Source organism: Vipera ursinii (assembly GCF_947247035.1).
Source record: "Vipera ursinii genome assembly, chromosome: 7".
NCBI lineage: Eukaryota > Metazoa > Chordata > Lepidosauria > Squamata > Viperidae > Vipera > Vipera ursinii.
Window position 1 is genome coordinate 22368358 of NC_139521.1, and position 23298 is coordinate 22391655.

The 23298-nt window shown below is 41.9% G+C and overlaps 1 protein-coding gene across 2 annotated transcripts in view; it reads right to left on the minus strand.

Moving 5' to 3' along the window:
* Positions 1-981: 981 nt before the first annotated feature.
* LDB2 (LIM domain binding 2) overlaps positions 982-23298 on the minus strand; it is a gene marked incomplete at both ends in the record, with an annotated part of 349034 nt that continues 326717 nt past the window's right edge. Inside the window, 2 exons of one of the 2 annotated variants that reach the window (XM_083366938.1) lie at positions 982-1212; positions 21322-21467. In XM_083366938.1, coding sequence (XP_083223064.1) covers positions 982-1212; positions 21322-21467 — 377 coding nt within the window. Of the gene's footprint in view, positions 1213-21315; positions 21468-23298 lie in introns of both variants that reach the window. The other variant, XM_083366937.1, reaches the window with a different exon arrangement.

A 23298-nucleotide genomic window follows, 5' to 3' on the forward strand; every position in this document is an offset into this window, starting at 1 on the left:
TCTCTCTCACACACACACACACCCATTTCAAGAAACCTAAAGTTTTACCAATCATCTGTGGGACTGGAGTTTTCAGGTTTCAGAGTGACAACATGCCTGCTCTACTATGGATCAGAGCCATAAAAAATGATATTGGGGTATTTTATGATCTTATTGCAACAGCTTAAAGGCTTATCATTTGAAATATCATGGTTGTATTTTGTAACTAGCAACATTAGCATGACTGGATATTTAATAAAGCCAACATTATAATGGCTGAATCATTGCTGTCCCAGAAAGCTTGGTTTCCTTCTCTGAGAAAATATTTTAACTTCAAATGTTACAGTAGCATTCTCCACCAGGTGGCCTCAGATCTTCTGGTCCTCATTTGCAGATTCAGATGGGGAAAAGTTTCAGCCCAGAATATGTAGACTAAATGCTAAAGCTTTGCTACTGTGTTTTTTAAATAATAACAATAAGCTCTTTCTGGAGCCTGATTAAAAAAAAAATCCTCTCCTGCCTGTTGCCTTCTCAAATGGTTCACCAGAAAAATCAATGGCATAGACAGAAAATAAAAGCTGTTTCCAAATTGTCTGCTCTTCCCATTTATATTGTAGAATAAGAAAAGCTAGGATGTCCTTTATCATGGTAAAAAAAAGTCATTTGATCCTGAGCACCGACAGAAGATATGGCATTTATAGAATAAAAAGGGATTAATCTGGGGGAAAATCCTCCATTGAAATGTGAAAAATCATCATGAGGTGCTACTTACATATTTAGTTTCACTGAGGTCAGTGCCAATATCATTGCAGGTACAAGAGTTTCCGAGATTATTCCCTGGGTGCTTACAAATTATTTTTCTAATTTCAAAAAAGCTGTACATCTAGAAATAGCTTCTATCTCTGTGAAAAATCTAGAGGTTTTTGTTCTGCTTACCTATGGAATGCTGTGAGATGAGGGTTAGTTGCTGTTACCAGCCGAGCAGGGGGTGGGTATGGAGCTCTACTGGGAAGCCTGGGTTGTGGGGTTCTCAGACTTGGTCTCCTGGTTGGTAGAAGTTTTATTGTTCCAAGGACTGTTATTCCCTAGGGCAGGGGAATTGTTGAAGTCTTCATCATCATCCAGACCATTGGCTGCATCATATTGCGTGTTCTCCAGTCTAGTGATCAGCCGCTCATCTTCATCACCAAATTCTCCACCCATCAGAGTGGGTTCCCCAACAACCATCACATCCTGGAAAGGGATCCATGATTTGTTAGCTGTTAGAAACTGGAACAAGCTAAACAAAGTATCTCAATTCCTATGAGAGGATTACCCAGAATCCTTCCACACATTCCCCCATATTATCACCGCCAGACCTGTTGGAATTCTGTTTGTATATTGCTAACTTGGAAATCTAATTTTCAAAAATTCCAAATTGGTGACTGAAAGAGATGAAACAGTTGTGTAAAAAGGTAATGTGACACTATATAGAATCAATACATTATTTAACAATAATGGGGTTTTCAGGTAACAAAAGCAAGTAGCATGACCTCAGGAATAGTTTTATTAGTATCTAAGACAGAATCTAGTGAAATCTGTTTCAACAAGATGCTTGGAAACTGTCCCGGGGTTTTCCACCTCAAAAGCAGAAGAGGGATAAACCAAAACTCCTGATCAGATCAAGGATAGTCAAAAAAAATCAAGATGCTGTCTGTAATTGCATGACTGAAGACTTGTTCACAGGCTCACGACCACCAACCCTGACTTTTCTGACCATGCTCTCCATATAACCCTGCCTGACTTCTTTACACCCTAACTTATTTCTCCCTTCATTGTTACAATCCTTTTAAAAGCTGTGTTTAATGCACAAGCCATGGAAAGAAAGAACGAACTTAGGAGTTCACATTCTTAATCAATGCATTTGATGTGTTGCCATTTAATTATGGTAATCAATTTACATAGATACTTTTTAAAAAAAACAATGTTCACAATGACTTGCATTATTACTTAAGTAATTAGCAAAAAAAACCCTGCTGATTGTCAACCAGCCTGAATTTACCACCTGCTATTTTATGGTGCTTCTCAGTAGCCCAGAAAGCTGCCAATCTATCCAAGTGCTATCAATCCCATATGCTAATTGCAAATGCAAATGCTCAGAAGGGGTAAACAAGGAAGTAAGTAAGTAAGCAAGGAAGCAAGTAGGAAAGCTGTGTAGTGCTGCTGCTCTAAGTATAACAGGCCTTTTTTGCCCAGCACTCCTAGCACACTTAGCTCTGCTTATTTGTTCTATGTTGCTTTGCTTTATTTGAATGGTTGGTCTGAGATGCTAAGTCCTTAGAAAGACTGTTTTCCTGAGGTGTTATCATAGTGAGGTGTTTTAAGCCAGGAGATCACAAGGATTGCCTGGCTGCCATTGTGGAAAATTTGCTGACTCTATATTGTTGCCCAGGGGATGCCTGAGTGTAGGATTCCTACACTCTTTGTAGGACCCAACATGGCAGGTGTGCTTATTCCCTCTATAAATGGGAAAAGCTCTCCTTTTTGGAATGTAGCTGTGGTGCTCCAAAACAGATAGTGACTAAACATCAACCCCAGCCAGTATGTTCCACTACCTGCTTCAAATGCGGGAAGGAAGGCCACCGAGCAGCCAAATGCAGAGCAAGAACCCCAGCCAAGAAGGGAGAGCATGCACCAAGCATGAAGACCGCCAAGCCACAGCCTTGCATGAGGACTACTGAGGTCATGGACCTTGATCCCTCACCTAAAAAGGGGGGGACTCTGACATCACTGGAGGAAGACCAACAGTTCTCAGACACTATGAAGACGACCCCTTAGTAAGTGGGCCAATCGTGCCAGTTGACTATGCCTATAGAATTACATCTCCCTGAGGGCGGGAAGGGTGCTTCCTTAAGAGATCTGCTGGATTCGGGATGTACTAGATGTCTGGTTAGCCCAGCTTTAGGGGAGAAGTTGGGGAGCTGCTTGAGAAGGCTAAAAAACCCCATCATGTTCTACCAACTAGATGGGTCAGTCGCAGGAGGCATCCCAGCTATTTTCACCACTGTGCCCCTGGGGATGAAAATAGGGACCCACTCAGAGACTTTAAGTTTCATAGTAGCACCAGGAATGGAAGACCCCTCCTGGGCTTGGCCTGGTTAAAGAAATGGGACCCAGGGGTGGACTGGAGGAAAGGGCTCCTGAAATTCCCAGGGAGGGAAAGAACTCCACAGGGTACTGAGCATCACATCCCTTCCCCGAGGGCCCCCCCATGGGAAGCGGTTGCAACTGAGAGGGGAGAGCAAATGCCAGACATACCAAAAGAATACCAGGATCTAAGAGATGTATTTAGTAAATAGGGTCTCATGAACTCCTCACCAACCCACTTACTACACTATTGATATTGTTACAGGGTCTAAATTGCCGAAGCCTAAACTTTATTCAATGACCCCTAGGGAGCTAGATGAACTACGTGCCTTTATTGACAAAAATCTGACCCAGGGGTTCATCCAACCAGCCTGACCTAGGGTGGCAGCTCCTGCTCCGTTTCAAGAAAAGATAGCTCTCTTCATCTCTTTGTTGATTATTGTGGATTAAATGTGGTGTGTATGGAGAATGTATATCCCCTTCTCCTCATGAAGAACATGATAGCCCACCTGGCCAAGGACTTTTTTCTCTCCAAAATTAGACTTGTGGGAGGCTTACTACTGTGTCAGAATCAAGGAAGGGGGATGAATGGAAAACTGCCTTCAACTGCCTGCTAGGCTGTTTTCAATTCAAAGTACTCCCCATGGCCTGCAAAGAGCACCCACAGTGTTCATGTAGCTGATAAACCAGGTGCTCCATGAACATTTGTACAAGGGGGTCCTAGTGTACCTTGCTCACATTCTTATTTACACTGAAACAAAAGTGGAGAATGTAAAGCTGATTAGGGTGGTACTGAAAAAACTCTGTGCAGCCAAATTATATGCCAAATTATCCAAATGCAAATTTCACGAAGAAAAAATTGACTACCTGGGCTATCGGATCTCCCACGAGATGGCTAAGATGGATCTGGAGAAGGTATGGGCAGTGCTGGAATGGGAACCTCCCTGAACCAGGAAGTAACTCCAAGGTTTCCTGGGATTTGCCAACTTCTACCAGCAGTTCATCCCTTCATTCACTCAAATAGCCCTTCCTATCACCAACTTGCTAAAAACAAAAGGTGGGGAATAACCAAAACCCAGCCAACCCTTGAAATGGATTATGGAATGTCAGGTAACATTTGAAAAGCTCAAAATACTTTTTTCTGCTGAATCAGTACTGAAATAACTAGACCCAGGAAAACCTTTTGTCATCCAAGTGGTACCAGTGATGTGTGGTGGGGGCTGTGCTGCTGCAGGAAAATGAGAAGGGGAAACTGCAACCATGTGCATAAACATCATGGAAATTGACCAAAATGGAACATCGGTGAGCAGTTATGGGAGAAAGATGCTTATGTGGTTTAATGGAGTCTCCTTATATGGAGGCATTAGAAAGTAGCAAAATTCCAGGTCTGGACTGATGACAAAAATTTCTTAGTTTCGTGAAAACCTCACACCTTCTCAAAAGACAGTTCTGGTAGCCCTCACTCAAAAAAAACATTGAAAGTTATGTTTCCAGTTTTCCCATATGTGCTTCTACAAAACGGAGGCAGGGAAAAACCCTAGGGCTACTCCAAACAGTAGCTGAATCTTCAGCACCCTGGAGAGAGAGTTCTATGGATTTTATTGTAGAATTCCCTGAAAGCTCAGAAAATACTGTAATTTGGGTCATGACTGACTTATTCTCCAAGCAAGTCCATTTCATCCCTTGCCAGAAAATTTCCATGGTTAAAGCACTGGTCAAGATGTTGCTGCATCACATTTATCACTTACATGGAGTACCACAATGCATCAACTTGGACAGAGGGGTCCAATTCATGTCAAAGTTCTGATGAGCTTTTCTGGACCTCCTAGGAACTGACCAAAGACTCAGTTCTAGTCATTATTCACAGACAAATGGCAAGACAGAATGATCAAATTCAGTACTGGAGCAATACCTACGTTTTACTAATTATCAACAAGATGACTGGATGAATTTCTTGCCATTTGCCAAAGTAGCTTATAACAATGCTGTGCACACCAGCACAGGCTTCATACCATTTGAGTGGCAATTGGGCAAGATTTTAACCCAATGTCTGAACTACTAATCCAAGAACCCAAGATCCCCTCTTTAAAAGAGTAGATCAATCAATTGAAAAATATGTGGCCCATTGTGTGCAGAGCCTTGGTGGAAGCCTGAGCAGCTTATAAAGCCCAGGCTGACAAAGAGAGAGTGGAACCTAAACCATTCCACATAGGGGACCATGTATATATGTCCACCTGGTTCCTTCAGTCCCTGCAACCTATAGGGCCTTTCCCTATAAAATGAATTATTAACCCAGTTACAGTGGAATTAGAATTACCAAAATCATTGAGGAAAGTCCACCCTGTATTCCATTGCAGCCTCCTTAAACTAGAAGTGGTATTGCCCTTAAGGCCGGCACCCCCTCCAGTCCCCAAACCTATTATGGTGGAGGGAAGACAACATTTTAAGATTAAAGAAATCCCATACATCTGGGATTCACCCAACACTAGTAACATGGAAGATATTCCTGGGGCTCATCCTGAGTGGGTGCAAAAGAATCATGTAAAAGCCCCAGACTAGTTAAATGCTTTCATGACCACTACCCCGATAAACCTAAATGAACACTTAACCACTATTTCTTTTCTCTTTCTTTGTTATTTTTCTCTTCTCTAGATGAATCTTCCATTCTTTTAGAGGGGCTGCATGTCAGGTCCCTTTGGAACACTGCCATAAGGAAGGGGAGGGGAAGTACGCATTGGTGTGGACTGAGGATGTTTCTGTATTACTAGCATTTATTTCTACTTTTGTTTTGATGTATCTACATAGGAATTAGGGAGGGGGAATACCCTCAGGGCCATCTGTTTTCACTCCAGCAGACTGGCAAGAACAAGGCACCTGGACAACAGCCGGTTATCACCTTTTCAGCTCAAAGTTCTCATAAGACATTCATGCCAGTGGATTGGCTCCTGATGGATTAGGGCATTGGGGTGGGGTTGAAGAGGGACTTTTAGCTTAATGTTTTGTGCAGGAACTTCAGATTCCGCTTTTTACTCTGCCATCACTTTCTCTCAGTAAAAGATCACCTTTGAAACAATGCCTGTTTCCGAAGTTGTCCTTTCCTGAGGTAGGTTCTTACACTATCTTTGAATTTGTAAATAACTAATTTCATATTTATTCGAGAATGTAATTGTGATGTGCTTAAAAATGTTTGCCATTACACTAAATAAATAAACTTCTAGTACAACTGCTTGTTGGTGGTTTGTGATTCATCTTAAGCCAGCAAGAAACACAAGATAAGAATTGAGCAATCTTTCTTGACTTCATGACTGAAAGTTAGCTCACTAATTATGGGGAATCCTCGCCACATAGGTTATGGGCATTCATAAGGGGGCACGTGACCATGAGCACAATCCCATCATGCAAATGACTTCAGGCACATCATTAGCTCATAGATATCGTGACATGCATGGTACCTCTGTGGCTTATTCAGGACCCCATTTGCTTCCTGTAAACCATACCAAAGAAATTTAGGCCCGCTGATGTTCACCCAGGAAAAGAAAAAGGGAAAGCACCCTAGATTTTAAAAAATCCTTCTTTCTGAAAAAAAGATCGAAGAGAATAAACACTTCTACTTCTTGGCTGCATTCTCAAGAATCTTGAGATAATCCCATCCCTAATTTGAAATTAAACTATTTAAAAAAGTTTTCTTTCAGGTAGATTCACTAAAAGTCCACTGTGGATATAGAAAAAGGTTGTTTTCTATTTCTACCATTTAAAACTCTGTAATTTCTTCAACTTTGTCTTCTTGGCTCTCTGTAACTACAAATCTTTTGGCTGGTACTCTTCTAAAGTCTCATTACTATTGCTCAAATTCTTTTTTAAACTCCAACACTTTTCCTCTTTTACAGGTGCATCCTTGACATACAATCACAACTGGTACCAGAATTTCTGTTGTTAAGTGATTCACATGCAGTTTTGTAACCTTTTTTGCCACGGTTGTTTAGTAAATCAATGTAGCTGTTCATGTGGTCATTAAACAAATCCAGCTTCTCATACTGCTTGTTGGAAGCCAGCAGAGAAGGTCACAAATGATATTACATGACCCCAAGATGCTGCAACTGTTGTAAATGAATTGCCAAGTGCTTGAATTTAGATCACGTCAGCATGGCAATGCTGCAATAGTACAGTATAAGTGTGAGGACTAGTTGTAAGTCACTTTTTTCAGTGCTATTCTAACTTCAAATGGTAACTAAATGAATGGTTGTTAAGTCAAGGACTGAGTGCATACTGCTGCTCTTCAGAGTAAGGATCTGCACCTCCACTTGTACAGAGCTACCCCGTTTTGCAATCATTCGTCTTTTGTCTCCCCAGTCTTTCCTCCCTTGAAATATAGTAGGCCAGATGCTTGAGGTCGACTGAGAAAGCCGAAACAAGGCTGGGTATTTACTTTCAGATGTTGCCTAGGCATCAAATTTAAAGCAATTATTTGCTGGAAGCAAAGAATTTAACCAGACTAAGGTGCAGGTTGCCAATAACTAGTTTGGTATTCATCATTAAAATATAATTAATAGATTACAAGGATATATACTGAGATTAAGCAGAGAAAAAGAAATGTGCATAAGGATCTTTAAAATGCAGGCTTGCATTTAATGTACCAATAGAACAGTGGCTCCCAACCTTACCCCGCACCCCTAGAACGCTTCTGATACATTCTTGCACCCCTTACAAAAGTTCAAAATAATGGCGGCTTCCGGGTGGCAAGCTCCGTTGACGGCAGCCATTTCGGCTGTCAGCCCCGCTGTCTCCATAGAGCCGCCAAAAACAGCGACGATCAGCTGTTTGGCGGCTCGGAAGCCTGCTCCTTGGGAGAAGAGGAAGGGGTGAGCACCCAGGCAGGGGTAGAGCTCCCCCAGACTGCCAGAGTTGAAACTCTGCTGGTTGAAGGGTTGAGTCCCCCCGCAGCCTGAGTTTGCTCCGGACTCCAGGACGCCTCTGCTCCAAGGCTTTGGAGCAGAGCAGGACGCTGCAACCATCCCTGCCAGCGAGAGTGAACTTTGGATTACTTGGATGCAGGCAGAGCTGTGCAGGAGAATGCTGTCAGAGCAAGTATTTGAACTTTAACTCAATAAACTTTCTGGAGACTTTTAAAAGTGAAAGTGCACAATAGAATTAAGTGGGTGAAAATGGCTGCCAAGTCAACTAAAGTTCCTAGAAGCGCGGGGGCTTCACCAGTTCAGCAATCTTCATTACAGGCTTTAATGCCCCCCCTCCGGCACCCGCACCCACACCAGCCTTGACAATAAAAGATCTGCAGGATGTTTTGCAAGAGGCTTTGAAAAAGCAATCTCAGAAATTAGCTGAGCTTATTGAGGAGAAGAATACAGAAATAAGGGCAGACATCTTACTTGCATTTCAAGGCATGGCTGTTTGTATTGAACGTCTGGATGAGATTAGCCAAAATAATATGAGATTAGATGGCAAAATGATGGATGCTGAAACAGTGATGGAAAAGATTGATGACGATTTATTATTGGTCCAGCATAGAGAGATGGAGTTTGCTGTGAGAATTAGAGGGTTGAAGGAAGACCCTAAGGAAAATTTGAAAAAAGTAGTTTCAGAAGCTCTTGAACAGGTTCTGGGGTGCTCAGCAGAAGATATTATGGTGGATATAGATAAAATATTTCGTGTTAATTCGTGGATTGCAAGACAAAGGAAGCTACCTAGAGATGTGGTGGTTTATTTTACAAAGAGAGCAATTAGAAATGAGGTTATTCAAGCCTTTTATAATAACAAATTTACAGTTGCAGAGCAAGAAGTTTTAATTTTAAAAGAGATCCCTCCAAGAATTTTAAGGAGAAGGAAGGAGTTTGCTTTTCTGGCAGAAGAATTAAGAAGACGGGATATCCAGTTCAGATGGGAGATCCCAGTAGGTATGGTGGTGATGCATGCAGGCACTAGATACCATCTTCTCACAGTTTTACAGGCACATGATTTTTATGCCAATATTTTGAAGGCAGGCCCCATACCACTTCTGGAATCTAAAAGGAAGAATGGTGAAGGAGAGCGTCAACCACAAAGTGAGAGTATACAAGGTGCTGAAGGAGTTATGCAGTTGAAAGATGGAGAATTCCAGAAAGCTACAGGAGTGGATCAGATTTCAGTACCAACGGAGGAGGTCAGAGACCAAAGAATGACACACGCTGCAGTTAGATGAATGAGACAAGAGCAAGAACAGCAGAGAGCTATGATTGCATCTCAAAAACTTACTTACAGTGAAGCAGTGGGAGGAGCGAAGCCAAAGAGAGTGCAGGTGATGTTGGAAGAGGCACTCCAAAAGCTTCAGGTGGCAAAAGATGGCAACAAAGCTTCTAACCTGGAATGTTAATGGTCTAAATTCACCACATAACAGAAAGAAAGTATTTCAATATCTAAAGCAATTTAAAAACGATGTTATTTGCTTACAGGAAACACATATTCGAGCGGTTGATCAAAAGTACTTGGTAAACTTTAGGTTGGGCACACAGTTTATCGCTTCTGCGCCTGATAAGAAAAATGGAGTGGTTATTTATGTCAAGAATACTTTAACAGCGAGTTTAATTGAAGCAGACAAACAAGGAAGAAATGTTATAATTGAATTATTAATAGAAGGCAAGAAAACGCTTTTGGTTGGATTATATGCTCCTAATCAACAGCAAGGAGATTTTTACAATTTATTACACAGCAAGATTATTCAGTGGGATTATAAATCTTGTATTTTTATGGGAGATTGGAATGGCATCTTGGATGTACAAATGGACAAGAGAGGTCTTTTTAAAAGCACGCCAAGTCATGCTAAACTGCCTAAATCTTTTTTCGAGATGAAGGATGACTTGGAATTGAGAGATGTTTGGAGAGAAAGGAACTTGCAAGAAAAAGACTTTACTTTTTTCTCTGACAGGCATCAATCTTTCTCCAGGATTGACTTTGTATTAAATACTAATGACTTTTTTTCTAGGATTAAGAAGATCAAGATTTGTCCAAGAACTATATCTGATCATAGTCCAGTATGGTTGGAGATAGAAAAAGATAATGGAGACAGGCGGTCTTGGCGTTTAAATGAAAATTTGTTTAGATATCAGGAAAATGTGGAAAAGTGTAAAAAACAGATGAAAGAATTTTTTAAGGTGTATTAATATATTTGAACAATAAACATAGACGTAAGTTGGAATTTAAAAGGAAAGAATTAGAGGATGAAATTAAGGAAAAAGAAAAGGCTTTAATTCTGAATCCATCTGATGGGAAGATCAAAGAGGTAATTACCTTACTAAGGGGTCAGTTTGATATGTTAATGGCAGATCAAGTGGCAACTAACCTATGGTATGCTAGACATAACACTTTTTGTAATGCTAATAAACCGGGTAGATGGTTAGCTTACTTGTTAAGGAAGAAGCAAAGAGCTTGCAATATAGATAGAATAGAACATAAGGGTAAAGTAGTGTATCAGCAGAATCTTATTAAAAAGACTTTTGTTGATTTTTATTCTAAGTTGTATGCTAGAGATAAGATTAGAGATGTAGATATAGATGGATACTTGATGAATGCTAATATTCCTGTTCTTACACAAGAACAAAAGGAAGGGATGAACCAATTGATAACTGATGAAGAAATGTTTCTAGCAATTAAACAATTAAAAGTGGGTAAAGCACCAGGGACTGACGGTTTGACTGCCGTTTATTATAAAAATTTACAGTTAGAAATGGTGGAACCCTTAAGAGAATTGTTTAAGACAATTCAATTGGGAGGAGGAGTGCCTCCATCGTGGAAAACTGCCTTTATTTCATTGATCCCAAAGGAAGATCAGGATGCTACCCAATCCAAAAACTACAGACCAATATCGCTTTTAAATACTGACTATAAGATATTTGCAAAAAATTTAGCCAATAGATTAATGAAGGTAATGCAACAAGTGATTCATAGTGATCAAACTGGATTTATAAGTGGTAGACAAATGAAGAATAATGTGAGACATATTGTAGATCTATTGGAATTCTTGGAAAGAAATAATCAGATCCCCGCAGTGCTGATCTTTTTGGATGCGGAAAAAGCTTTTGATCAATTGGACTGGCAATTTTTGATGAAAGTATTAGAGAAAATGGAATTTGGGGAAAAATTTTTACAACCTATTAGGGCAATATATCAGAAGCAAACAGCTCGTATAATAGTAAATAACTGTTTGACAGAATCATGCAATATTGAAAAGGGTACAAGACACCTTTATTTTTTGTTTTAACATTGGAAATATTACTGATTAAAATATGAGATTCAAATAAAATTAGGGGAATTCAAATAAGAGATCAGGATTACAGATTGAGGGCGTTTGCGGACGACCTGGTTATTACAGTAACTCAGCCGGATTACTCAGTTGTAGAATTGATGGAGATAATAATGTTATATGGGAAAGTTTCTGGATTTAAGATAAACACACAAAAAACTAAAATATTGTCTAAGAATATGACTGTACCACAAAAGGCTGCTCTAGAAGAGCTAACGGGATTTGAAATAGTTAAAAAGATTAAATATTTGGGGATATATCTGTCAGCCACGAGTTAAATTTAAGATAATGCAAGATACGCGTAAAAGAGGTGGTCTTAAAATGCCTAATTTTAAATTATATTATGAGGCTGCTGCTTTGTCATCGATAAGTGACTGGTTTAATTTAACACAAGGGAGATTATTAAATCTTGAGGGTCATGATTTGTTATTTGGTTGGCATGCATATTTATTGTATGATAAGAAGGTGGATAATGTGTTTAAGATACATATTTTAAGGTATGCTCTGTTGCGAGTTTGGAAAAAGTATAGACATAAGTTAAATTATAAGATACCAATTTGGGCAATACCTAAACATGCAATAGAAAATATAAATGTGGGATTCAAACAGGATGAGACTACATATAAGGAAATTTTAAGTCTAGAAATGAATGTATGGGAATTAAAGCCATATAATATTTTAAAAGAAGAAAAGATTGTACAAACTTGGTTCCAGTATGGGCAATTACAGGCAAGATGGAAAGAGGACCAGAAAGCTGGCTTTTCGATGACTGATGAAAATTTGGTAAAACAAATTAGAGATCAAGGTCAAGCACATACTAAAAGGATATATAATGCATTGATAGAAATTGACTCAGAAACGGAACTTGTTAAAGATTGTATGATAAAGTGGGCTCAGAATTTTCAAGAAGTTATAACAATGGACACTTGGGAAAAGATCTGGGCTAGAAATATAAAATTTACACAGGCCCAAAACTTAAGAGAGAATTTTTATAAAATGTTTTATAGGTGGCACTTAGACCCTAAAAAACTAGCAAGTATGTATCTGAACTGCCACCCCAAATGTTGGAGGTGTGGTTATGAGGATGCAACATATTTTCATATATGGTAGATTTGTAAAAAGGTTAAAGCCTTTTGCATTAAAATTTGGTGGAATATGCAAAAGATATTTAAGAAAAGGATAAAGTTTTCTCCGCAATTGTTTTTATTGGGTATTATTACAGATACTACTGTCATAGACATTAAGTTGATGTTGCATCTAATTACGGTGGCAAGACTTTTAGTTGCGCAATACTGGAAGAAGGAGGAATTGCCGACTATAGAAGAGTGGACTTTGAAAGTTTCCAACTTGGCGGAAATGGCAAAGATTTCGGCATATTTGAAAGATCAATCGCAACAGAGATATATTGTGGAATGGAGAAGATGGATTGAATATATTCAGAATAAATATGGGACTAAAAAGTTTCATTTAGCATTTGAATAAGTAGTGGATTTTTATCATGTATGATTAGTTATTTGTTACTTTATTAATATTATGACTATGGAGAGTTAAAGTCCGATAGAACTTAATGTTATCCCTTATCTCTGCCTTGCCCAACATTGTCTGAATCTGACCTAAAACCTGGGTGATTCCAAGTTGCTTTTTGAAGATTTGGTGCAGAATTGAGAATGATTTGCTCATAGGAAGCCTCCTGCAACTGTACCCAGTTCAGCCACTTTGATGCCACTTTGGTGGCTGATTCTCGGAATGCCTGTGGTTGGAACCTGTGGCTTATGTTAAGTCTGGGGTTAGTATCTGAGTGTGGCAAACCTAATGGGACTTACCACAGCTTGAAAAGCATTGCATTTGCATTTTGCCATGTATGGCATAGTGCCATTTAATCTATAACATTATAAATTGTGATTTAATATTCTTGTAAGAAAAAAAATGTTGGGTGGGAATTTCCCTTCTTTTGATGCATTACCCACCCTCTCTTATTAGTACACCATGGTTTCTCAAGCACAATGTTAAGGTGTGTGGACTTCAACTCCCAGAATTCCCTAGCCAGCCATGTATTACACCATTTACAATTTACCAGAGCCAACTCCTTGGTCTGCTAACCCTGACAGACCACATCTATAGCCAACCATCATTCTCCATTATGCCCTAACCAAGTTTTATAAAACAGACTCAATGTTTGTTATAATGTAGAACTATTTCAAGGAAGAAATGCTTGATGGATCTCATCTCTTATAATACAAGGTTCTCTATAATGCTGCAAGGAAGAAGTAAATGGGTGGGGTGGGAGGAGAGGGGAGAATAGAATAAAAGTTCCTGGCAACTAAGCTGAAGGAAACTTAAGCATAAAAAGACTTTGGATTGCATTTACTTGTCCCAGAGTAGAACCTTAAAGACACCCTCCAATTCAACCACACCTTATCTTCACTAACTAGTTCTGTATAATGGCCACCAACCTCTGAAGAGGACTGAAAGTGACTCCATTTAAAAGCCCTCAATGTTTCTCCTTAAATTGGCCTGTGGAGTCACTGTTGTCAAATGAAAAACACCATTCCCTTCCAGAGTTGAGGCTGCAGATCAGGAGTGCTTCTAGCTCCTGTTTATGGAATGATAAGTAGAATCCAAGAATTCACCCTTTGGATTCTGTTTTTGCACAGGTACACACATAGTTTGAGGGAGACTCTGTGCCCGCGGGAGGCCACCATTGTCCAGATGGCCGGGAGTGAATCCCTCTTCTTGAGATGTGGTCCTCGGGCTCAGTTGGGCTTGTTACTCACATACCTGGTGCCCAGCTGTGTGGCAACAGCCCTGCCCGAGCTGCTCGACACTCTCTCAGGGCTGGCGGTGGAGTTCCCCAGGCTTATAGTCCTGGGTGACTTAAACCTGCCGTCACTGGGAGGGTCATCTGAGTTAGCTCGGGAGTTCATGGCCTCCATGACGGCCATGGGCCTGACCCAAGTTATTGAGGGCCCGACTCACGTGGGGGATCATACTCTCGACCTGGTGTTCCTATCTGGACAGTGGTTGGATGATCTGGGAGGGGGTTCACCAACCATCACCCCCCTGTCATGGTCAGACCATTACCTCCTGCGACTGGTTTTCCGTTATGCCACCCCCCGCCACTGGGCTGCGGAACCGACCAGGTGGTTCCGCCCCAGATGCCTAATGGACCTGGAACGGTTCCAGAGGGCGCTTGGGCCTATACCCATCACCCTTACCCACAGCCCAGTCGATGCTCTGGTGGATGCCTGGGAAAGGGCGGCCGCTGGGGCACTTGACTGCGTTGTACCCTTGCGACCCCTGACCCGGCGCAGATCCCGCTGGGCTCCATCGTTCTCTGTGGAGCTCCGGGAGATGAAGCGTCGGAGACGAGATCTGGAGAGCGGTTGGAGGTCCAGCCGATCCGAATCTGACCGATTGCAGTTAAGAACCTTTATAAGGTCTTATCTTGCGGCGATAAGGACGGCGAAGTCTAACTACTTTGCTGCCCTTATCGCGTCCGCAGATAATCGCCTGGCCGCCCTGTTTAGGGTAACTCGCTCCCTCCTTAATCAGGAGGTGAGGGAGGATCCCTTGCAGGGACGAGCCGAGGAGTTTAGTCATCATCTGGCGGACAAAATCTCTCAGATCCGGACCGGTCTGGACTCTGACTGGGCAGAGTCTGATGTGGAGGAATCGGACAGTCTTGAGCATGTTATCTGGACTGAGTTCGACCCTGTTTCCCCTGATGATGTGGACAGGATCATGGGGAGGCTGAGCACCACCACCTGTCTGTTGGATCTGTGCCCCTCCTGGCTAGCTTATGCGGCCCGGGAGGGGACATGAGGCTGGTTCCATGCAGTAATAACTGCTTCTTTCAAGGAGGGTGTCTTCCCTGCCGCCTTGAAGGAGGCGGTGGTGAGACCCCTCCTCAAGAAGCCTGCCTTGGACCCGGCTGTTTTAAATAACTATCGTCCAGTCTCCAACCTTCGCTTTTTGGCGAAGGTTGTTGAGAGTGTGGTGGCGCATCAGCTTCCTCTGTTCCTGGAGGAAACTGATTATCTGGACCCGTACCAATAGGGTTTCAGATCCGGATACAGCACAGAGACGGCATTGATCGCGCTGGTGAATGATCTCTGGAGGGCTAGGGACAGGGGTTGCTCCTCTGTCCTGGTCCTATTAGACCTCTCAGCGGCTTTTGATACCATCGACCATGGTATCCTGCTGCGGCGTCTCAGGGGGTTGGGAGTGGGAGGCACCGTTTTACGGTGGTTCTCCTCCTATCTCCTGGGCTGCTCGCAGTCGGTGTTGACGGGAGGGCAGAGATCCGCCCCGAGGCCTCTCATTTGTGGAGTTCCTCAGGGGTCGGTTCTCTCGCCCCTCCTGTTCAACATCTATATGAAGCCGCTGGGTGAGATCATTCGTGGTTTCGGGGTGGGGTATCATCAGTACGCTGATGATACCCAACTTTTTCTTTCCACCCAAACCAACCCAGCGATGCCCTCGCCGTGATGTCCCGGTGCCTGGAGGCAGTCCAGGTCTGGATGGGGAGAAACAGGCTTCGTCTCAATCCCGCCAAGACTGAGTGGCTGTGCATATCGGCATCTCGGGTCAGCCAGACTATTCCATCTCTAACGATGGGGGGTGAGGTGTTACCCCCCGTTGATAGGGCTCGCAACTTGGGCGTCCTCCTGGATTCACGACTCAATTTTGAAGACCATATAGGAGCTGTGACCAGGGGGGCTTTTGCCCAGGTTCGCCTGGTGCACCAGTTGCGACCCTATCTGGACCGAGATGTCCTACGCACAGTCACTCATGCGCTCGTGACCTCCCCTTTGGACTACTGCAACGCTCTCTACATGGGGCTGCCCTTGAGGACCACTCGGAGGCTTCAACTGGTGCACAATGCGGCCACGCAAGTTGTGATGGGGGTTTCCCGATACTCCCATGTAACACCTCTACTCCGCGAGCTGCATTGGCTTCCGGTTGCCCTCCGGGTGAAATTCAAGGTGCTGGTGATGACCTATAAAGCCCTACATGGCTTGGGTCCAGGATATCTGAGGGAACACCTGCTGCCGGCATCAAGTACCCTTCATCCAGTGCACTCCCACAGAGAGGGTCTTCTCAGGGTGCCACCGGTAAGAGATTGCCGGCGGGTAACACCCAGGGATAGGGCCTTCCAAGTGGGGGCGCCCGCCCTTTGGAACCAGCTGCCAGTGGAGCTGAGGACTGCCCCCGACCTCCGTTCATTCCGCCGGGGCCTGAAGACCTGGCTCTTCGAGCTCTCTGGCCCAGGCTGAGGATTAATTTATTTTAATTGGGGGTTTTATTATACAGGGATAAATTTAATCTTTTTTAAACTTGGTTTTTAACTTTTGTATTTTTGGTTTTTAATTACCCTGTAAACCGCCCTGAGTCCTCCGGGAAAGGGCGGTATAGAAATGTAATAAAATAAATAAATAAATAAATAAATAAATAAATAAATAAATAAATAAATAAATAAATAGTTTGGGCTAATCAGGTCAAATTTAGCTACATTTCAACATTAAACAAAGCAAAAGGTGAAGATCAGCATTTTCAGGCCCGCCCATTAATAAAATACAGCCTGCAAGTTATGTAGAATAACCCACCACGGCAATCCTGGGTATGTCAATTCAGTGTTGTTGTTGTTAGCTGCGAAGTCGTGTCCGACCCATCGCGACCCTATGGACAACATTCCTCTAGGCCTTCCTGTCCTCTACCATCTTCTGGAGTCCATTTAAGCTCACGCCTACTGCTTCAGTGACTCCATCCAGCCACATCATTCTCTGTCGTCCCCTTCTTCTATTGTCCTCGATCTTTCCCAGCATTAGGCTCTTCTCCAGTGAGTCCTTCCTTCTCATTAGGTGGCCAAAGTATTTGAGTTTTAGCTTCAGGATCTGGCCTTCTAAAGAGCAGTCAGGATTGATCTCCTCTAGGACTGACCGGTTTGATCGCCTTGCAGTCCAAGGGACTCGCAGGAGTCTTCTCCAGGACCATAGTTCAAAGGCCTCAATTCTTTGGCGCTCAGCCTTTCTTATGGTCCAACTTTCACTGCCATACATTGCAACTGGGAAGACCATAGCCTTGACTATACGCACTTTTGTTGACAGGGTGATGTCTCTGCTTTTTAGTGTGCTGTCTAGATTTGCCATGGCTTTCCTCCCCAGGAGCAAGCGTCTTTTAATTTCTTGGCTACAGTCCCCATCTGCAGTGATCTTGGAGCCCAGGAAAATAAAATCTGTCACTAACTCCATTTCTTCCCCATCTATTTGCCAGGAATTGAGAGGGCCAGATGCCATGATCTTGGTTTTCTTAATGTTAAGTTTCAACCCAACTTTTGCACTCTCCTTCTTCACCCGCAACAAGAGGCTCTTTAGTTCTTCTTCACTTTCTGCCATTAGAGTGGTATCATCTGCGTATCTTAGGTTGTTGATATTTCTTCCGGCAATCTTAATTCCAACTTTTGATTCATCTAGCCCTGCCTTTCTCATGATGTGCTCTGCATATAAGTTAAATAGTTAACAGCCTTGCCGGACTCCTTTCCCAATTTTGGACCAATCAGTGGTTCCATGTCCAGTTCTCACTGTTGCTTCTTGACCCACATATAGGTTTCTCAAGAGACAATTAAGATGGTCTGGTACTCCCATCTCTTTAAGAACTTGCCACAGTTTGTTATGATCCACACAATCAAAGGCTTTAGCATAGTCAATGAAGCAGAAGTAGATGTTTTTCTGGAACTCCCTAGCTTTCTCCATGATCCAGCGTATGTTGGCAATTTGATCTCTAGTTCCTCTGCCTCTTCGAAATCCTGCCTGTACTTCTGGTAGTTCTCGATCCACATACTGCTGAAGTCTAGCTTGTAGGATTTTAAGCATAACTTTACTAGCATGAGAAATGAGTGCAATGGTACGATAGTTTGAACATTCTTTAGCACTGCCTTTCTTTGGAATTGGAATGTAAACTGATCTTTTCCAATCCTGTGGCCACTGTTGAGTTTTCCAAATTTGCTGGCAAATTGAGTGTAGCACTTTTACTGCATCGTCTTTTAAGATTTTGAATAGCTCAGCTGGAATACTGTCACCTCCACTAGCTTTGTTGTTGCTCAGCTTTTCTAAGGCCCACTTCACTTCACATTCTAGGATGTCTGGCTCGAGGTCAGTGACCACCTCATTGTGATTATCAGGGACATTAAGCTCATTCTTGTGTAGTTCTTCTGTGTAATTTTGCCACCTCTTCTTAATCTCTTCTGCCTCTGTTAGGTCCCTGCCATTTTGGTCCTTTATCATGCCCATTTTTGCATTAAACATTCCCTTCATCTCTCCAATTTTCTTGAAAAGATCTCTGGTCCTCTCTATTCTATTGTTTTCTTCTATTTCTTTGCACTGTTCATTTAAGAAGGCATTCTTATCTCTTCTAGCTATTCTCTGGAATTCTGCATTCAATTGGGCATATCTATGTTTTTCTCCCTTGCCTTTCGCTTCCCTCCTTTCCTTAGCTATTTGAAAAGCTTCCTCAGACAACCATTTTGCTTTCTTGCATTTCTTTTTCTTTGGGATGGTTTTGGTTGCTACCTGTTGTACAATGTCGCAAACCTCTGTCCATAGTTCTTCAGGCACTCAATTCAGTAAGAGGTCCAAATGAAGCATATTGGCAGAACTGTTGCTACTTCCTTGAGTACAAAAGTAGGAGGATCTTGTCAAGGCTAATATCCATGATTGTAGAGTCTGTTGGTAGGTTCTAGCAATTTAGGATCTAAAGGAACCATTCTGAGGTTTTGTTTCAGAAACTCTTGATGGACAGGAATAGAATAGAATAGAATAGAATAGAATAGAATAGAATAGAATAGAATAGAATAGAATAGAATAGAATAGAATAGAATAGAATAGAATAGAATAGAATAGAATAGAATAGAATAGAATAGAAGCTGGAAGGGAACTTGGAGGTCTTCTAGTCCAGCCCCCCACTCAAGCAGGAGAACCTATACCATCTCAGACAAGTGACTGTCTAACCTCTTCTTAAAAATCTCCAGTGATGGAGCGCCCACAATTTCTGGAGGCAAGCTGTTCCACTGGTTAATTGTCCTCACTGTCAGGAGGTTCCTCCTTAATTCCAGGTTGCTTCTCTCTTTGGTCAGTTTACAACCATTGTTTTTTGTCCTGCCCTCTGGTACTTTGGTGAATAACGTGACCCCCTCTTCTTTGTGGCAGCCCCTTAAATACTGGAATACTGCTATCATGTCTCCCCTATTTCTTCTTTTCTTAGACTAGCCAGACCCAAGTCCTGCAGCCATTCTTCATATGTTTAGTCTCCAGGCCTTTGATCATCTTAGTTGCTCTTCTCTGAATTTTTTCCAAGGTCTCAACATCTTTTTGTAGTATGGTGACCAGAACTAGTTGCAGTATTCCAGGTGTGGACTCACTAGGGTTTTATAAAGTGGTTGTCAGAACCCACTCCAATCCACATCTTAGGAAAGAAAAACTCTCAGAGACAAGATTGTCCAAGCAAGAACTTTTACTAAGACATAGATGACAGAGGATATAATAGACATGATCTGAAAACTGTCTCACAGATTGATATTTTTAAAGTGTCCCCGAGCAAAACCCCACCCCTCAGTCCATTTGGTCAGTCCCAGATCAGTCAAGTCTCAGGTGTCAAACCTTTCATGGGAAAAGGAGAACCATCAGTACATTTGCAACACAATTACTTCCTCCCCTTCACATTTCATCTGGAGATACGAGTCAGAATTCCCCCCACCACCTTTCTTGTTTGCTTGTAAATCAGATAGGGAGAGGATTTCCTTTCATTGGCAAGAGCCAGAATTCTCCCCACCCCCTTTCTTAGTTGTTTGTAGTTCAGAGGGAAAGGGTTTCTTCCATCGGTCTTTTTGTGATGGCCAACAGGCAGGCTGAATAAACAAACATTACATCTAAGGGAAAGAGATGGGGCAATAAACACCCTTGTCTTCTCTTTCCTCCTTGGGAATGGCAGAAACCTTTAAAGGGGGGAGGTGAGATTTGGGTTTGCACAGAGGAGTTAGAAATGAAATATAAATGGATTCTGACATCAGTACTAATATTTCATGTGATCTTGATTTTATGCCTGTTTATACAACCCAGGGTTGTATTAGCTTTTTTGGCTGCTGCTGCACACTGCTGGCTCATTCAGGAGAATGAAGACACTTTCTCACACTTAGAGCCAAATGTTTGGATGATGCTGGTGGAATCTCATGAAACCAGGTGGCTATAAAATGTTCACAGCAAATCCAGTTTTTCTTGAACTGGTAGGGCAGACAGTTTCTCTTGCTTCCTGAAGAATATGGCCATGCAAACTACTGAACAATAAGGATGATCTACTCTGCTTAAAAGCACATTTAAGTTATGGAGTAAGAAAAATGGTATTCATTATAGCATTGTCTATTCATCTTTCCAAAATAAGGTATAGGAGCAGAATCTGAATCCTGAGTGAGTGTGATCACCTGCGGGGGAGCAGAGACATGGAGGGACAATGCAATGATGTAATCATATAAATGTCATATAAATTGTTTGCATGGTAGCATCATGAGGTCAGCGTAGTTCCCAGCAGACATTTATGATTGCACCACTAGCCAAGAGTGCTTACCTGCCTTGCCCATCCTTTTTTCACAAATTGGATCCAGTTTCCATAGGTGTGCAGCAAAGCATGGGAGCATTGCAGAGCTCTATGTAGGGCAGGTAAAAGCCCCCTTGAGCCCAGCCCTTACCCACTGGCCAATACTAATAAGGCAACTTCTGAAACCCTGCTTGGTGCTTGAATAGGATGCCTGAGTCACTTGAGATCTCTATGTGGGAAGGAGTTGCTTAATGATTTGCAGCAGTTTTTGCTCTTTTAGGGATCCTGGCCTACAGATGGTCTTAGGTGAGGCCAAAAATGAAAAGGAGACTTACAGGTACCTGACTGGCAAGGCTCAGGTTCACTGCTGAGGCTTTCTTTTTGCTGTTGGTGCTGTTGATGTTATTCCCGACACTGCTGTTGGAGGTACTGCTGGTGGAATTTTTCCTTTTTCTCCGTTTGGTGCTGGGTTGTCTTGCAGGATCTGCTGTGGGAGAGAAGACTGAGATGTAGCACAAAGGCATATACAGAGAGATGAAGGAGCCTGGCTGCCATGCATGAGTCTGTGCCATCTCAATTTCATTAAAAGGAGGCAGGCACAATGCTGAAAAAACAGCTAACTATTGGGAAAGTTAATTTGAATCAAAAAGCACATATACAGTAGGGAAAAAAGGAACAGTTGTTTATAGTTTTGCTATCCATGATACAAAAATAATGCTCTGCTGTATGCTATTGTAATTCAGTATAGGTTGTATTGTGTTATGTTATAGTAGTGTTTCAAAACTTTAGCAACTTTAAGATATGTGGACTTCAACTTAGAATTCCCTAATCAACCATTCTGGCTGGAGAATTGAAATCCACATAACTTACCAAGGTTGGGAAATACTGTATCATAGTAATAATAATTTACAATCCTTACAAAAAGTTGCTTGCCTAGTCAACTGAGCAAAAAGAAGAGACAAATTGCCTGAATTCATAATGGGCACTGTCAAGAAACTAGATTACTTTGGCTCAGAGTCAGAAGAGAAACTTAAGATTTACGTCCATTCACTTTGCCCTCTAGAAGTCAATATAAGTATTAGCTTGCATGGGCTGCAGTTAGGAATTATTTATGAAAAGTTTTCTTCTGCTCTGGATAAATCCTGAAGTGGGAGGGTCGGAGAAATGCACTGAATCAAAAATGGTCTGTTTTCTACCAGAAATACCTCATAACATAGAATTGTAGTGTTAGGAAGGAACTTGGAAGTGTTCCAGTTCAACCCCCTTCGCAGGGCAGAAGTCCTCATACCACCTTGGAGAAATGGTTGTCCAATCTTTTCTTGAAAACCACCAGTGACAGAGCACCAACACAGTTGGAAAAAATTCCCAGATTCTATTAGGCAAAATGACCAGTGATAATTTTAGGAAATACTATGGTCATATTTTTTTTAGCTCTAGATGAACTTTTATATTCCCTATCTGTGCAATTTCTTTATTTTTCTCCTTCTCTTTCTGTCCCCCATTCTCTTTTATTTTCCTCTAAGGCTACACTTAGTTTCATTCAAATTTATTACAATCAAAGACCAGTACACTTAAAAATGCTCAGAAGAGTATCTAGTTAAAAGTTTTAGAATAAAATAATATGTAACAAATAAAATCTGTATTGAAATCATAATTTGGCAGCCTATCTAATGGTTGCATGTAAACAAGAGCATGGCCTGAGCTATAATGTAGTAACAGTCCTTAAACTGTGAAGGCCTATAGTTATTAGGTACTAAAATACAACAAGGTGATAATATCAAAAGATTTGGAGCATTAATTTTATAATGGTAAAATGGATTATTCATCAGGTTCTGGCAAATCTTTAGCACTGCTGCAGCTACATTTAGTCATTTGTTACTACATCTTGCTGAACCATTCATAAAGGGAATCAAGCCACAATAGCAAATGAATGATAAAATGTGAAAATGGAATTAAAATAACTAATTGTGCTACATGGCTGACTGAAGAGGTAGTCAAGGGATGAAAAGAGTGTTGTGACAGCACACACAAAAGGGATGGAGGGAGGGACATTGCTTTCATCATTTGGATGAAAGGCCTCTAAAAACAGGACACCACAAAACATTTGCATGTAAACGTGGAAAAGATTTGCATATTTAAATATATCTAAAGACAGCCATGGAACCCTTCTGGAACCATGACAATCCTAGAAACGTCAGGAAAGAGGGATCTATTTGCAGGAGTAGAGCACAGAACAATTGCCTTCCTGTCTCCTTCTTCTCCTTCCTGTCTTCTGGACATGCCAAACATCAGGCCACAGCCACTGGGCTGAGTGGGAA